Below are 18,293 nucleotides of genomic sequence, written 5' to 3'. Positions count from 1 at the left end.
TATACACAGAAAGAAGCTTATTACACAGAAATGGTTCATGTGATTAAGGGGGATGGCTCGTCTAAGATCTGCAGGATGAGTCAGCAAGCTGGAGCCCCAGGAGAGCTGATGGTGTAGTTCCAGTTTGAAGGCCAGCAGGCTCAAAACCCAGGAACTGATATTTCAATTAAAGTCCAAAAGCAGGAATAATAGTCTTTCTGAGGGGAGAATCAGTGTTTTAAATTTATTTAGGCCTTCAACTAATAGGATATGGCCCACCCACATGGGGGGAAATTTGCTTTATTTGGTCTACCAATTTAAAGATTAATCTCAAAAAACTAAAAAATATAAAAACCTATTAGTCTGATCCAAAAGTACTCTCACAGAGGGGCACCTGGGTGGCTCAGTTGGTAAGTGTCCGACTTCAGCTCAGGTCATGATCTCATAGTTTGTGAGTTCGAGGCCTGCATCAGGCTCTGTCCTGACAGCTCAGAGCCTGGAGCCTGCTTCAGACTCTGTGTCTCATTCTCTCTCTGCCCCTCCCCAACTTGTTCTCTGTCTCTCAAAAATAAATTTTAAAAATGTAAAAAAACAAAAAACAAAAAACAAAAACAAAAGTACTCTCACAGAAACACCCAGAATGTCTGACCAAATATCTGGGCACCCTGTGACCTAGTCAAGTTGACACATAAAACTAACCACCAAAATACACAAATATGTGAATGAACGAATAAACAAAAGAATGAGTCAATGCTCCCACTCTTCTCTCCTGGTTCCCAGTCAACTATATGCAAGTTTCTCTTCCTCCCACTCCAAAGTCACTGCCATTGGTCAGCAGTGGGAAAAGAAAGATCTACACTTTTAGTCTCTGAAGGATAGCCTTTAGTCTGCTCTTCTGATTGCTCTCTACTATGGCTGCCATATTCTCTTTCATTTGCAAACACATGGATTCAAATTCCAAAAAACGGATGAAGCCAACACTCTACTCTCAGCTCAGTTCCCCCCTCCCGCCCGCCCCCCCTCCCCTTCCAACCACAGCTGGGAATGGTGTTCACTGTACCAGCTGGGCAACATCCACTCTGCTACACTTCTTATTAAATAACAATAGAAATGGTTAAATAGGTAACAAAAAGAATGGAGCTATGTGCACCATGTCCCCATGACAAAAGCTCCATTGTTACCTGCCTTCTTCTTGGCCTTCTGACCACATAGCTAAATTACCAAGGGGTTTTAAATCAACATTTCCATATTTATTCAATGTCTATTGTATGTCAGACACTGTTCAAGGCACAGGCGATAAAACAATGAAGAAACTAGACAAAATCCAAGTCTTTATGGAACATAAGGGTAAGGTAACTCTCGTGACCTGGTTATTCTGATTGATTTTTCAAAAATTAATCTCCTTGTATTAACATGGAAGTGCTTACCTCTTACCAAATAAACAAAGAACATGCTTCTGGCATAAAAACTTGGGGCAAGTTGCTTCCACTTATCTAGCACAGGCCTACTTTACGTAGCAGAGTATAATTATTAGAGTAGCTCCATGGGGCGCCTGGGTGGCGCAGTCGGTTAAGCGTCCGACTTCAGCCAGGTCACGATCCCGCGGTCCGTGAGTTCGAGCCCCGTGTCGGGCTCTGGGCTGATGGCTCAGAGCCTGGAGCCTGTTTCCGATTCTGTGTCTCCCTCTCTCTCTGCCCGTCCCCCGTTCATGCTCTGTCTCTCTGTCCCAAAAATAAATAAACGTTAAAAAAAAAAAAATTTAGAGTAGCTCCTACACTATCCCTATTATCAGTCACAATGCCTGGCATATGAATAAACAAATGGAGACTTCTTTTTTGCAGTAATACTAGAGAGGTTTGTATTTATTCATCTACCTTTCTGTGATATATTGCGAAAATGACCATAATATTTCACCCCACCCTGTATTCCTACCCTCTGTTATATGGCTTTTCAGCCCTTCCCATTAAGAGATGGAATCAATTTTCTCTCCCCTCAAATCTGGGCTGAACTTTTGACCTGTTTTGGCTGATAGGATTCAGCAGAAGTAATGGTATGCCAATTCCAAACCCAAGCCTCAAGAGACCTTGAACACTTTCGCACACTCACTGGAACCCTGTCCAGCTGCCATGTAAATAAGCTAAAAGATCAAAGACCAAAATGAACAAAAACAAGCTGTCATAGTTGGGGCTCTCTAGATCAGATACATCTCAACTAAGCTGGATACTGGCTACAGATACAGGTGGCTATACCCACTGCTACCAGAACTGAGAAACTAAGCCCTACACCAATTGCTGATATGAAGAATTGTGAACTAAATAAATAGCTGTTGGTTTGAGACCCAGAGTTTTTAGGTAGTTTGTTACACAGCAAAAGCTAACTGATACATTATTTGATCCCTTCCTTTTGTGAGCAACAAATTAACTACCACAATCTTGTAGATGTTAGGATACACACAATAGGGATACCATTTGTATGCAAAAATAGATAACCCTAGTCCGTAGAAACATTGTATGACTTGACTTTAGAACAAACTGAACTAACAGATTTTGGTAAAATCATCAGCTGATGTTTTAAAGTGCAGAGATTCATATTTTTCTTAAGGTTCACATAATTCTTTTTAAATTAGAAGACAAAGTGAATTTGGAAGATTGTATCTATTTGGATCTGAATTTCCCAAGCTGTTTGGTAAAATTCAGACTTTTTTTCCCCATTTCCAAATCTTTCACCTTAGTAGGAATCGTGTGTTTACTATTTCTGGCAAAGTGAGATAGGGTATCTTTTAGATGCTCTGACCAAAACAAGATAGCATGTTCCAGGGTTTTGCTTCTTTGTAAGGTAAATAAACATTCGTTTCCATGTAGCTATCTTGAGAGTCTGAACATTCTTTACATATTCTTTGAAAAGATTCTCTTTTGGGGCATCTGGGTGGCTCAGTCGTTTGAGCGTCTGACTTCAGCTCAGGTCATGATCTCACGGATCGTGGGTTCAAGCCCCGCATCGGGCTCTGTGCTGACAGCTCGGAGCCTGGAGCCTGCTTCTGATTCTGTGTCTCCCTCTCTCTCTCTCTCTGCCCCTCCCCTGCTCATGCTGTCTCTGTCTCTCAAAAATAAATGAATGTAAAAAAAATTCTTAAAAAAAAGAGAAAAGGTTCTCTTTTAACTTTTTTGACAAAATTAACATAATTAAAGGTAAAAAAGAATTCTTGAGATTTTCTGGTTCTCTCTTTGCACAAATCAGATTTCTTTTTTTTAATTTTTTTAATGTTTATTTATTTTTGAGAAAAAGAGACACAGCATGAGTGGGGGAGGGCAGAGAGAGAGCAAAGGAGACAGAAAATCTGAAACAGGCTCCAGGCTTTGAGCTGTCAGCAAAGAGCCAGATGCAGAGCCTGAACTCCAGAATGGTGAGATCATGACCTGAGCCAAAGTCGGATGCCCAACTGACTGGGCCACCCAGGAGCCCTCACTGCTTCAAAGTGAGCTGGACATTTTTGCAAGTATAAAAATATAAAGTACAAATTGATATATATATATATATATATGTATGTATTTATATAATTATATATATCTATTCTCTCCCCTATCAATTATTAAATGCATTTTAAAATGTGGCAAAAGATACTGAAAACTACCAACTGAATCAGCAATGAATGAAAACAATGAATGTAAGGATAAATTCTATTATTAGCAGAACTGACTTTACATTTGCTAGAAGTTTTGGTTTCTAGAACTGAAGATATTGAATCTCTCTGAGGTAACCATTTGCTCTGGAACAGAGGACTAGCAGCCAGTATCACTCCTTTTTCCTTTTCTCTCCTTCTTCCACACAGAGGTGAAACACAGGGTGAAGTCTGGAGCTTTAGCAGCTATATTGTAATCATGAAGCAAAAGGTCTGAGGGCAAAAGTCAATACTCTAATAAAAATGTCAGAGTGGAAATACACAAAAAGCTTGGTCTTTGATAGCATCATTGCATAACTACCTGGACCGATGCCAGTAACTTCCCAGTCAGGGCTCCTTGTTCTGTGAAGAAAAATAAATCTCTATTTCTTTAATCCTCCATAGGTTTTCTGTTATTCATAGCTGAATGTGGAAAAAAGTGTACTTCTAGTGGTCACACAATATGAGAACTCAGTTATAATCTGAACATTTTTGAACGTCAAAGTAATAGCTTATTAATAGCCTTTATTGGTGACATAGACTGAGGTTTAAGACTTATGATAAATTAGTTATTATATATACACTTAACCAGAACAGTATCTTAATTATGTAGTTTGACTTCAAATGGATAGCAGCTTGTGGACACATCTGGTATCTATGACTTTTTCTCTAGAGAAAACACTTGTCTCTATCAGTAGAGCATCGTTAACATGAGCGAGTTGTTGAGACACATAAAAAGCCTCAGGAGATCAGATTGGATATCACAACTGTATTGTTGAAACAGAATTCAACTTGCAAATATAATTATCCTTGGTCATTAGAGTGATCACTTTTCATTTGAATTCTAGTCTGGTCTCTAGAACTTAAAAGTGAGGTGAAGAGTCAGAAAGAGGGTTTGGACATTCAAATCATGACATAAAGCAAAAAAGGCTGGGCTTGGTTAGTACAAATAGTAGGAGAGTATGGAATACTTAAAATTAGCTTTCAGATCTATTAAGGGATACTGTTGAGAAAATGAAAGCCAGCTGTTCGCCATCTTTTATGATGAAAACCTCAAGTCAAGTGGGTTTATGCTTTTGCATCTGGGAATCAGATTAGCCAAAAAGAACTCCCTCTTGGAAGGTGAATATTGACTATTCTTCCTGGGATTGAATATTTGGAAAAGACTTAGATCTCAGCCTCTGGAGATAGTGGCTTAAATTGAATTCTGGGACTCCAAAAACAAAACAAAACAAAAAGATAATCAAATTCTGGGCTTCCTTATACCCTTTGTTGACAAACAGAGATACGCAGGATAGGGTCTCCTATGGTTCCCCCACCTCATCCAATAATGCTTGGCACTTACTCTTTAGGGACAACCATGGCCTGTAGGTGAGAAGCCAGAAGGCAAAGGGCTGTCTAGAGGGAGGACAGGCCCTGCAGCCTTCTGGCTTTCTGCCAGCCTCTAGAGAACTTCCTCCCTCCCTCAGGTAGGAGGCAAAGCAGCTCTCAGTGGATGCACTGATGTCTGGAAGTCATTAAACAAAAACCTGAGTTTTTCTGTTCTCTCTTTGTACTCATTCTCATCTACAAGAGGGTGGTGTCTGTGTGGTCCTGCCTGAAAGCAGTGGTGAGGACTGACTGATTTCTCCAGGAGGTTGGTTCTATGATTTTATCAAATGTGCATAATTTGTAAGCTCTGGGTTATTCTCCTCTTAGTAAGCCTTGCTGAGCACTGAGTAACCATCTTCTTGGGAAGAGACAGCAAAATATTCCTGTTCTTATAAAATGTTCATGTGCCATGCAAATCTTTAAAAGCCTAACAAGACAGTGCCTGACATTTCTAGGCACCTTGACTACTGCACAGAAAATAGCAGCCAACTGGCGCCATCTGGAGGGGAAGAGGAGTCTAAACAATAAAGCAAATTTAAAAACCTAACTCTAAGGTTCTAAGGACATAAAGCCCAAACATTATAGGAAATTTTCAAAAAATAGAATTTCCTGCTCCTTTTACCCTCTCTTCTCTGTATGCATCTGGGCTTATCACAATGAGGTTGGGATTCATGTTCACATAGGACCTCAAATTTAGACTTGATTTCTCTCTCCAAATTAGGCTATGCACTCAGTCATGCGGCTTCATTATAAAGGGACACTCTCCTCATTACCTAATGGCACCTCTTGTGCCATGTTAACCATATTTGAAATAAATCTTAGAATTATGTTGTATCCCAAAGTGTCACCCACTGATAGTTTCCATCAAAACTACCTGGGGTATTTCATAAAACTGCAGATTTATTAGGCTTTCTGAATATGAATTTCTTTCATACACCATTAGAAAGTAAAGTAATGTAAAGTAAGATGTGTTTTTTATTTTATCAAACACATACATGGCACTTATTATGGATTAGGTACCGTCCTGAGCACTTTACAAATATTAATGTACTGATGTATTAGGTCTTCTCAACAACTATAGAAAACTTGGTGCCATTATTCATCCTTGACTGATTAAGAAACCAAGATGCAGGAACTTGACCAAGGTCACATGGCTAGTATGCACATAATAGGTTCAAGCATTGTTAAAAAAATTTTTTTTAATGCTTATTTATTTTTGACAGAGAGACAGAGTGTGAGCGGGTGAGGGGCAGAGAGAAAGGGAGACAGAATCTGAAGCAGGCTCCAGGCTCTGAGCAAGCTGTCAGCACAGAGCTTGACGTGGAGCCTGAACTCACAAACTGCGAGATCATGACCTGAGCTGAAGTCGGACGCTTAACCGACTGAGCCACCCAGGTGCCCCAGTCATGTTTTTTTTTTTTTTTAAAGAAAATACTTCTATTTTGCCTTTCATGTACTTTCAGTATATTTTTTCTATTTACATCCCAAAATAGAAGATATCAATATAACTATAGCTGGGCAATGAGCACAGTCTGATATGTCAGGAAATGTTCTCACTGCCTTGAATAAAGAGAAATAGTCAATAGTCACAGTAACTAACAGACACTAAATATTCACTATGTTCTATGTTCTAAATAATACATCTTATTTAATTTTTTTGGAAAACTCTAGAGATAGGTAAAACTGTAACAGATTAAAAAAAAGAATAGAAAAAGACATACCATGTTAATATTAATTAAAAGAAAAACTGGACTGGCTATATGAATCAGACAAAGTAGATTTCAAAGCAAAGAAGGTTATTTCATGATAAATGGACCCATTCATCAAGAAGACAAAATAATCTTATATGTTTTCAAACCTAACAACATAGATTCAAAAAACATGAAACAAAAAATGGTAGAACTGATGGGAGAAATAGGCTAACCCACAGTTTCAGAGACGTCAACACATCTGTCTCAATTACTGATAGAACAAGCAGACAGAAAATCAGTGAAGGTAGAGAAAACTTGAACAAAGCAATCAAACAACTAATGGACATTTATAGAACAATCCATTCAACAGTGGCAGAATATACATGTTTTTCAAATGTATATGAAATATGTGCTTAGAGAGATTATACTATGAACCGTTAAACAAGTATCGATAAGTTTAAAAAAATTCAAATCATACACAGCATATTCTCTTTCCACATGAATTACAGTAGAAATCAATGGTAGAAAGGTAGCTTCTTTTAAAGTAAATAACAATTTAAAAACAAAGTAAATAACATACGGTCAAAGAAGAATCTAGAAGAAAATTAGAAGTATTTTGAGTTCGGGGCACCTGGGTGGCTCGGTTGAGTGTCCAACTTCGGCTCGGGTGATGATCTCACGGTTGGTGAGTTTGAGCCCCGCCTTGGGCTCTGTGCTGACAACTCGGAGCCTGGAGCCTGCTTTGGATTCTGTATCTCCCTCTCTCTCTGCCCCTCCCCTGCTCATGCTCTGTCTCTCTCTCAAAAATAAATAAACTTAAAAAAAATTTTTTAAAAGGGATTCATAATATAAAGTGATGGTAAGAACAGGGATGAGAAAGTGGATCTGAGACATCTGAAAGATAATATTCCAAGTCCTGGTGATCAATCTGCCATAGTGAAAGAAGTCTGTAATGATCCCCAAGTTTTTATCTTTTGATTGTTCCATTAACTGAAAAAGAAACACAAGAGGCAGAAGGAGGTCTGGTGGAGGGGGAGAAATGAGTTTAAATTGGGCATGTTGAGGTTCCAACGCATGGGGGACGTTGAAGTGAAGATGTCTTTTAAGCAGGAAGAAAAAAGTTCAGAGAATGACAATGTGCGTGGGAGGTAAAACTCTTGACAGTGGCAACATTTTCCAAGAAAAATGCATAGAGGAGAGCATTGGGCTGGAACCCAAAGGAACCTTTTACCAAGGGCCAGAGATGGAAGGGAGATTCCTACTGAAGAGTCAGAAAGAATGGCCAGAGATATAGTGAAGGTAATTAAATATACTATCCTGGGGGTGCCTGGGTGGCTCAGTCAGTTGAGGATCTGACCCTTGGTTTTGGCACAGATCATGATCTCACAGTTCATGGGATCGAGCCCTGTGTTGGGCTCTGCACTGATGGCGTGGGGCCTGCGTGGGATTCTCTCTCTCTGTGCCACTTCCCCTGCTCACGCATACTTGCACTTTCTCTCTCAAAATAAATAAATAAACTTAAAAAAAAACTATCCTGTTCTACTAACTAATGTCTCTGTTCCAAAGATGTGTTCCCTACCCTTCCTTTCCCTATCACCCACTTTTACCCCCACGTTTTCTGGTAGCAGGAAAAGAAAGCAACAAGCAAGTTTAACTTCTTTGTCCTGAAAGAAAGAGATTAAATAGAAAGTATAAAATACAATATATGACAGCTGATATCAAGGAAATATTTTTGGTTGACTACCATGGTTCTTTTGAGTTTAATTTCTTGGTGATTACCATATACCCGTTGACAATCTACATGTTTGTCCTCCTAGAAAACCACCAGAGAAGAGTCAGAGGCCCAGCCTCCATCATTGTGACCATCAGCAGAATGCATCTTTCAACTACATTCTATAATTTCACTGAGGTACAGGATGGTCCATCTACAATGGCACTTTTCATTGGGTGTAAAAATAACTCCAATTGTTATCAAGTTGGGTGGGAATCATTAAATTGGCTCTTGGGTGTACTTTGGCATTGACAAAAGGAGGGGAGAATCTGGGATAGCTGCTAGAATTTTGTGGTTCCTGTTGGGGAGGATAATAAAAGTGGTAGGCACTACAATCACTTGGGGTCTTATAGTCTGAACCATCAGAGGCAGACTTGAAAACATCTAGCTAGCCAGGGATGTGCCCAGGCACTAGAGTATATATAACAGCATTTTAATTTTTTCACAGGAAGTAAAATCAGTTTCTTTAGAAATGAAGGAGAGACCTATTAACAACTAGACCCAAGGTCAGGCATCTATCTATCTATCTATCTACCTATCTATATCTATATGTAGATATAGATATATACATTTATATGTATACTGAGTTATGGTGTTTATGGGAAGAGATGTGTGTGTAGGTGGATGGGCCTCAAAACAAGCCTCTTCAAAGGTGAGGCAATAAACATTAAAAAAAAAGAGAGAGACAGAAGTGATCAATAATATAGAATATAGCCTAGAGGTCCAGTAAGATACAGTAACTATTGAATTTTAGAAATATGGAAGTCTTTGGTGATCCTAGTGAATTTTCATCAAGTAATGTAGCAGAAGCAGATTTTATTGTGCAGTGGGATGCCAATGTGAAGTGAACCAAAGCAATAAAGATGGCAAGTGATAGACTATAATCAATAAACCTGAGAAAATATGAATAATACAATGTTTGCTTTTGTTTTCTTTTTAAAGATTGTATTTTTAATCTCTACACCCAGTGTGAGGCTCAAACTGACAGCCCCAGGGTCAAGAGTTACATGCTCCACCAATTGAGCCAGTCAGGTATCCCTGAATAAAATAGTGTCGAGGGAAGTAGAAACACAGGGTCAAAGGTAAACAAAAAAACAGGAGAGATCTGAGCACATTTGCAGGTTGAGGCAATGCAGCAAAAAGATAAGGAGAAAAAAAAAGATATGAGAATATGAGGGGATGATTGATTAAGGTCAAAGAGTAAACAAAGCATGTTTTCTGGGAGAAAACATAAGAGGAACATTGGTGGATAGATGACATCTCATACTTTGAATATGGAGGAAACAAGACACTAAACCAGGCAGATGTGGACAACTGTAAAGATCCCTCTATTTGGTTAATATCCCGCTTCTGAAGCTCCTGAGTGCTCTCCTCCTAACCCAGCCTTTTCCTGATTCATACCTTGCCTGCAAAAACTTGCATCCAGAAGCCTAACAATTGAGGGCATAATACCATTGATTGAAATGCCACAATGAACATCCCTAATTTGGTTAACTTAGGTTCAAACAATGAAGTAGAGCTCAAAAAATTCAAAGCAACATATTCACTGATTTGTAGTTATATTTCTAATTTGTACTTGAAGTGAGAGCATGAGTCCAACTTGAAAAAAAATGGAATCCATGTTCCAAAGTTGCTTCATGAAGTTGATCTGTGGTTGAGGCTGTTCATTTTTTAAATCCTGGAGCTTCAGGCTGAATCATCTAAAACATTTATATCAAGAGTGTTGGTCCAGGTGACCAGGTCTTCCACTTCTTCTTCCCATGACTCATTCGTGTTAACATCATCTGGTAAAATTACACTCTTCCACCTCTCCTTTGTTCTATCGGTCTTCATGATGATATCAATTTCAGGTTGTGTATCAGGAAAATTTTGAACTATAAGAGGAAATATAAAAAAATTAAGAGACATGGCAGGGAACACAATAAAAAGAAATGCGTTTCTGCATTTGTAGCATAGCACCTAAGATCATGTGAGTGAATGTTAGCAACCTTTTAAAACTCTCTAAATTTCACATTTTTCAATTAATTTGTCATAAATCATTCTTTCCATTCTTGTCAGTCTTTTAATGCTCTGTTAGTTCATTCATTTAACATGTATTTACTGAGTCCTGCTAAGTGCCAGTAGACATGTAGGGGAAACAGTGTCCATGACTGCGTCAGCAGCTAAATGTGGCTGAAGTGAAATCTGTGGCTAAGTGAAAACAGTTTTGGATTTTGACAGAGGAGAGGCAATTTGCTGAACAAAGAAGGGCAGAGAAGGAAGGTATGAGTACTCTAGACTGAGGACACAGCACATACTAAGGCACAGAAGTATAGGAGGACTTGACAGCTTTGGAAGTAATCAGAATCGACACATAAGCATTCATACCGTGCCAGCTGCTGTGCTAAGAAGTCTATATGTCTAATATTATTTAACTTAGATACAACCCTCGTGACAGGTAGGTATTACTATCCTTATTTCACAGATGAGGAAATTGAGACTGAGTGACCTATAGTAAGCTTGTTCAAGGACACCCAGCTAATGAGAATTGATCCCAGGTCTGTCAGATCCCAAATTCCTGTGTTACAGTCCATGGAGAGTTCAGTGGAGCTGGCAAGTTAGGCTGAGGCCAGACCAGGATAGCCTCCTATGTCATCAAGCAAAGAAGATTCATCTTTTTTGTAAAGGTCTTGTAAACAGGGAAATAAACTGAGTACACTTTAAAGGAAGAATATAGACATAGTATCAATATTTCTCAGTATTTCCACTCAGCATGCAACCTCATTGCCTTTCCCTCCCATCTGCATAGCCGCCACCAAATTCATTGCCTAGTAAGGGATCTAGGACAAATTCTGTTGGTCTCCTGTTCATTTCCCTAATAACATATCAAATAAACCTCGTAATATTCATTGTATTCTAGTTATGCTATGGACAAAGGTTATAAGCAAATTGTTCTCTTGGTCTTTTGCTTTATAGAAAGATTTGTAGGGAGCTATGAATTTAGACGACTGCCATTACTCTGGGAGAATCCTGAGGTCTCCAATGATTGAGTTTTTAGTTTTGTGTTTTAATATTAATCTCTAGCTTTCATTAACTTAAATGTAAATTCTGTCTTTCCCTTGAGAAAACTTTCTACTTTATTTTCGAAGAACACATTATTGATGGACTAACTCTAGTTCTTCCTAACCTATATTTGGGCTATTCTGAATTTGCATGTTTTTGGGTACGAAAAATTCAGAGCCCCGTTCAAACCAGTTTAAATGATAGGCAAATGTCTTATCTCACAGAAGAAGAAAGTCAGACGTCAGGCAGGGTTCAATGATCCAGGGACTCAACAATATCATTAAGGACCAGTTCTTTCCACTGCTCTGCTTTCCCATGTTTGGTGTTGGTTTCATCTTCAGAGTCACAGCAAGAGAGCTATAGCCATTCTAGTACTCACATCATACATGGCAACATTTGGAGATAAAAGGAGGTCTTTCTCTCCAGAGTCTCAGTTTCAAGAGTAGGAAAACCATCTCTTGAAACCCTTAGTATACATCTTCTCAGGCAGAATTGTGTCACACACTGCTCCTAAGCTAGTCCCTGGTAAGGGAAATGGGATTACCATGATTGACTGACACCAGTTGTTGGCCAGGAATGAATGTTGAGAGCCAATCACTTTGACCATTTGCCTCCTAGTTCCTGCCATGTTAAAAACAAAAGCTAACAACCAACCCTCCACCAAAAACCAAAACAAAAACAAACCAGCCAAACAAACAAACAAACAAACAAAAGCAAAGCCTACTAGGAAGCATAAAAAGAAATCCTGGCTAGAATAGCAGAGCATAATGTAAAACAAATATAAAAAATGTTTCCTTATGAGACAGAAAAAAAATATTATTTTCAACTTCCTGCCTCCAAAAAATCTTAAGTATTATAAATCCCTTCAAGAAAACTTGGACTTACTGGTTGGAATTAATAACAAAGGTAGAAACTCTGTTACTATGTTAACAAAATAACTTAAGAAGGCACAAACACTAGGCGTGCCTGGGTGGCTCAGTTGGTTAAGCATCCAACTTTGGCTCAGGTCATGTCTTGTGGTCTGTGAGTTCGCGGTCCATGAGTTCGAGCCCCATGTCGGATTCTGACTTGACAGCTCAGAGTCTGGGGCTGCTTCAGATTCTGTGTCTTCCTGTCTCTCTGCCCCTCCCCTGCTCACGCTGTCTCTGTATCTCTCTCAAAAATAAGTAAAGATTAAAAAAAAAATTTTTTTTAAAGCACAAATGCTAATTGCCATATAGTTTGTATGCATTTCTGGGGATGGATCCTGGAAACTCTGCTTCTTATATAAATTTTTTACATCTGAAAATAATTTAGTTGGTAAAGATATTAAAATTTGTTCTGATTGGAAAGCTCTGATTATTGCCAAACAGTTTATTTCCATTTACTTCGGTGTTAGGCTTCAATTAGGAAAACAGAGGCAATATAGATAATACAAGAATGAGGAGTTTCATGTAGAAAATAGGGATTACACAGGTGTGGGGAGACATAGTGGGAAGGAAGGTCTGGAAGGCAACAGCTGGAGAACTGGAAAAACAGTCACTATCTACCTTAGCCTGATGTGGGAAAACCAGGAGTTCATGGGGAAGTACAAGGGACTTCATGAATCTAGCCACCCAAAGTGGAACAAAAATTGTGAGTTCACAGAGGTATTTGTGAAGCCATCATATTTGTAACGTGAGAGTTTGTAAAAAGTTGCATGAAATTGCTGTCTGAGGGAACCGACGATTTCTCAGGAAAAATGGCCTCTTCTTTCCTCCCACCTCCTAAATCTCTGATGAATTTTTTTCATTAGCCAACTATGATATGCTAACCCCCTCTACAAAAGAGGATCATAGAGTTCATTATTTATTTCAACCAAGTCATGCTTCCCTTTCATATGCTGTATAAGTTCACTGTTGCTACATAGTAAACAACCATAAAATCTCAGTGACCTATAACAGCAAGCATTTGTTTAGACCACACATCTGCAGGTCAGCTGGAGACTGGCTTATCTGGGCTGGGGACAGCTGGGAAGGTTGGCTGGGGAAGCTTGGATCTATGGTTTTCATCTTTCTCTGTAATCAGAAGGCTAGTCAGACATGTTCTTGTGATGGTGGCAGAAGTGAAAAAGAGCGAGCCAAACAGCACAAACACTTTCCAAACACTGGCCATACCACACCCACCAATATTCCAGTGATCAAAACAAGTCACATGGCAAAATTTAAAGTCAAGGGTCAAGGGAGTACACTTTGCCCATGGAGGTAGAATAAGATAGAGAGTATTTCTGAACAATAATCTAATTTACCATAACCTTTTATATACAGTGTCTCTTCTTAGCAGTAAGATTAGACACAAAAGACAGTCTACCTCATTTCCAAAGAGGACAGGTCCAGCACTGGAGATCTAATTAGTTTCTAGATATTCCTTAAAGTGTTTTTTCTTCCAGCTTACCTTTCTTACTATTCTCACTCATCATGGGTTTATTTACTTTCTTCCAGGATCAGAGCTGCTACAAGCATAACCACTCTACTTCATTGCAGTATTCATTCACTCATTCATTTATGAGCACTGAATGGCTACTAGATGAGGTGCTGTGCTGTGGCAGATTGACGGGTAAGCAGCCCCTTTCCAAAGGGGGTCATTTTCTAAGGATATTGGCAGTAAAGAGACTTATATGACATAGCATGTATGGAGGACAAACTGTAAGGTGTCTTATCATGATCCCCTCATTCCAGTGTTCACATTTTTATGTCAACTCATAAATTTTAAGTATGGGTGGGACGTATTATTTCTAACCAAAAAAATATGACAAAGTGATGGAATCTCACTCCTCTGATTATGTTACATTACGTAAGACTCCATTTTGCTATCAGACTTGGTCTAAAGACTCTCCTTGCTGGCTAGTGAGGTGAGGTAGTAGGCTAGGTCGGAAAAGACCACATGGCAATAAACTGCAGGCAGCCTCTAGGAGTTAGAAGTGGTCTTCAGCACACAGCCAGAAAGAAGCTGGGCCTTAGTCATAAGGATAGAAGGAAGTGCATTCTATTAACAATCTTAGTTTGCTTGCAAGTAGCCCTTCCCCATGCAAGCCTCCAGATGACTCTGCAGTCCAGCTCACACCTTGATCACAGCTATGAGATTCCAAGCAGAGGATCCAGCTATACCATGCCTGGACTCTGGACACACAGAAACTGTGAAACGATAGATATGTGCTATTTTAAGCCATTAAGTGTGTGGTGATTTGTTGCCTAGCAATAAAAAAGTAATAGGAAGGGAGAGTTAAGATGGCGGAGTAGACCCTAAGTTTGTCTCATCCCTGAAATGCAGCTCATCAGCATCAAATCATTTGGAACACCCAGGAAATTGATCTGAGGATGAACACAACAATATGCATAATTTAAGCCAGATAATGTGGCAGGTACATGGTATGGAGAGGTGAATTGGGGAAGTTAAAGGCTGCGAAACTGCAAAGAGTAGGGAGAGTCATGAAGAGAGGACAAAGAAAAAAAGAGAAAGGGGGAGAGTGCAGTGCATTTGGATCATGCAAGAAAAGCACTCCCCCCACAAGTAGCTAGAGAAAGAGAGAAAGAAAGAGTGAAAATGCAGGGGACTGGACGAGAAATCTGTTCCCCAAAACCATTGATGGGGGGAAAGGAAAGGGTTTCAATACCACAAGGATTCTATAAACAGTGGAGTGCAAAGTCTGAAGTTTTAAAGCTCAGTGCTTGGTGGTGCTCCAATGAGGAAGCAGGACAAATTCCCAGGAGCAGACAGGGTGGTCGGAGGGGTCCAAGGGCTACAAAGGGAGAAGTGGTTCTTCTACTTGGAGTGCATTTGGTAGAGGCCATATGGCTTCCCCAGAGCCCAAAGTCCTTGTGGACCTGGAGAACTGCCATGTTTACTGATACTAGAATAAAGACACCAGAATGCAGCAAAACCTGGCGCCAGCTGTGTGTTATAATTTACCATAAACTCTAAGCCTCTGCCACTGTGTGATTGTGCAAACATTTTCTAGGACAAGCCAGCTCCAGGGCATTACTTGGCGAGACCCTCCCCTAGAGAATCAGCATGGGTCCAAGCCATGGGGGTCTCTGAAGTGTGGGGTTTTGAAACACAGCCCCATCTGAGATAAAACTCTAGAGGGAGGTACCACTTGGCAGGCAGACAACTTGGACACAGGCAGGGTAAGGGTGGGGAGTGGACAGAAGCCTGAGACAAAGGAGGGATGCTTGATCATAGGTCTGTGAGGGCACAAAATTCCTGAGCCAGAGACTAGAGAGCTGGGTGAAGCCATTTTCACCTGTAGTACACATACATAGATTGACCCCAGTGAGCTAAGCACCACCACCAAGAGAACAGAGCTGTTACACCAAGTCCTGCCCACCTGCGCCTTCGAGAGACATATTCCAGAAGGCAGTCTCTTCCACCTGTTTAGTCTGTAGACTATAGTGCATTGCAAAGTTTTAGTTCTAGGGGAAATAGGATGTAACTTCATTTGGGTTTCATTCTGTTTGCTTGTTTGTTCATTTTCTTTTCTTCTGATTTTGCTTATGTTGTTTTCTTTTTTTCTTTCTCTTTCTCAGATACAGAAAGAGGAAATTAAAAAATTACTCGATTTTATTTTATTTTATTCTATTTTATTATTTAATTTTTTTAATTTTTAAAAATTTTAAACTTTTTTTCTTCCTTTTTCTTTTTTCTCTTTTCTATCAAGCTTCTCTCAACAAGCAGACTGAAACACACCTAGGATCTATCTTCCTTTATTCAGTATTTATTGTTGTGTTTTTAATTTTTATTTTAATTTTTATTTTATTAATTTTTTCTCTTCCTCCAAAATGACAAGACAGAGGAATTCACCACAAAATAAAGAACAGGAAGAAATGACATCCAGGGATTTAATCAACGTAGATAAAAATAAGATGTCTAACTAGAATTTAAAGCCATAATTATAAGAATACTAGCTGAAGTTGAAAAAAGCATAGAAGACACCAGAGAATCCCTTTCTGTTGAGAGTAAAGAACTAAAATCTAGTTATGCTGAAATTAAATATGCTATAACTGAGATGCAATCTTGAATGGATGCTGTGACAGCAAGGATGGACAAAGCAGAGCAGTAAATCAATGAAATAAAAGATAAAATTATGGAAAATAATGAAGCAGAAAAAAAAGAGGGAAACAAAGGCAAAAGATCACAATACAGGACTTAGAGAACTCAGCAACTTATTAAAGAGGAATAGCATTCATATCATAGCTGTCCCACAAGATGAAGAGAGAGAAAAAGGGGCAGAAGGTTTATGTGAGCAAATAATAGCTGTAAAGTGTCCTAATCTGGAAAAGGACATAGACATCAAAATCCAAGAAGCACAGAGAACTCCCATTAGATTCAACAAAAACTGACCATCACCGAGGCATATCACAGTCAAATTCTCAAAACACACAGACAAGGAAAGAATCATGAAAGCAGGAAAGGAAAAATAGTCCTTAACCTACATGGGATGACAAATCAGGTTTGCAGCAGATTTGTCCACAGAAACTTGGCAGGCCAGAAAGGAGTGGCAGGATATATTCAATGTGCTGAATTGGAAAAATAGGCAGCCAAGAATTCTTTATCCATCTAGGCTGTCATTCAGAATAGAAGGAGAGATAAGAGTTTCCCAGACAAACAAAAACTAAAGGAGTTTGTGACCACTAAATGGAGAAAAAAGACAAAACAAAACTAAAAAGATCAAAAGCAACAAAGACTAGAAAGGACCAGAGAACATCACCAGAAACACCAACTTTACAGGTAGCACAATGGCACTAAATTCATATCTTTCATTAATCACTCTGAATGTAAATGGACTAAATGCTCCAATCAAAAGACACAGGGCATTGGAATGGGAAAAAAAAAAAAAGACCTATCTATATGCTGTCTACAAGAGACCCATTTTAGACCTAAAGACACCTGCAGATTGAAAGTAAGGAGATGGAGAACCATCTATCATACTAATGGACATCAAGAAAGACAGAATAGCCATGCTTATATTAGACAAACTAGATTTTAAAACAAAGACTGTAACAAGAGATGAAGAAGGGCATTATATCATAATTAAGGGATCTATTCACCAAGATCTAATAATTGTAAATATTTATGCCCCCAACTTGAAACACCCAAATATATAATCAATTAATCACAAACATAAAGAAATTCATTGATTATAATACCATAATAGTAGGGGACTTTAACACCCTACTTACAGCAATGGACAGATCACCTAAGCAGAAAATCAGTAAGGAAATAATGTTTTTGAATGACACACTGGACCGGATGGACTTAGCAGATATATTCAGAACATTTCATCCTAAAGCAGGAGAATACACATTCTTCTCAAATATACATAGAACATTCTCCAGAATAGATCACATACTGGGACATAAATCAGCCTTCAACAAGTTCAAAAAGATCGATATCATACCATGCATGTTTTCAGACCACAATGTTATGAAACTCAAAATCAACCACAGGAAAAAATTTGGAAAGACAATAAATACTTGGAGATTAAAGAACAACCTATTAATGGGTTAATCAAGAAATTAAAGAGGAAATTAAAAAATACACGGAAGCCAATGAAAATAAAAACACGACAATCCAAAACTTTTGGGATGCAGCAAAGGTAGTCATAAGAAGGAAGTATATAGCAATACAGGCCTTCTTAAAGAAGGAAGAAATATCTCAAATACAAAACCTAACCCTACACCTAAAGGAGCCAGGAAAAGAACAGCAAATAAAGCCCCAAATCAGCCAAAGAAGGGCAACAATAAAGATTAGAGCAGAAATCAAT

General features: G+C 38.9%; 1 protein-coding gene across 3 annotated transcripts in view; it reads right to left on the bottom strand.

Moving 5' to 3' along the window:
* Positions 1-7,628: 7,628 nt before the first annotated feature.
* UBE2U (ubiquitin conjugating enzyme E2 U) overlaps positions 7,629-18,293 on the bottom strand; it is a 60,440-nt gene continuing 49,775 nt past the window's right edge. For 2 of the 3 annotated variants that reach the window (XM_003990157.5, XM_019837159.2), the window contains one exon: positions 7,629-10,344. In XM_003990157.5, coding sequence (XP_003990206.2) covers positions 10,157-10,344 — 188 coding nt within the window. In that variant the 3' untranslated portion in view covers positions 7,629-10,156. The remainder of the gene's footprint in view (positions 10,345-18,293) is intronic. The other variant, XR_006584364.1, reaches the window with a different exon arrangement.

This window comes from Felis catus, chromosome C1 (genome assembly GCF_018350175.1).
Source record: "Felis catus isolate Fca126 chromosome C1, F.catus_Fca126_mat1.0, whole genome shotgun sequence".
Taxonomy (NCBI): Eukaryota; Metazoa; Chordata; class Mammalia; order Carnivora; family Felidae; genus Felis; species Felis catus.
The sequence above is the reverse complement of the archived record's forward strand: the minus strand, read 5'-3'. Positions and strand labels throughout refer to the sequence as shown.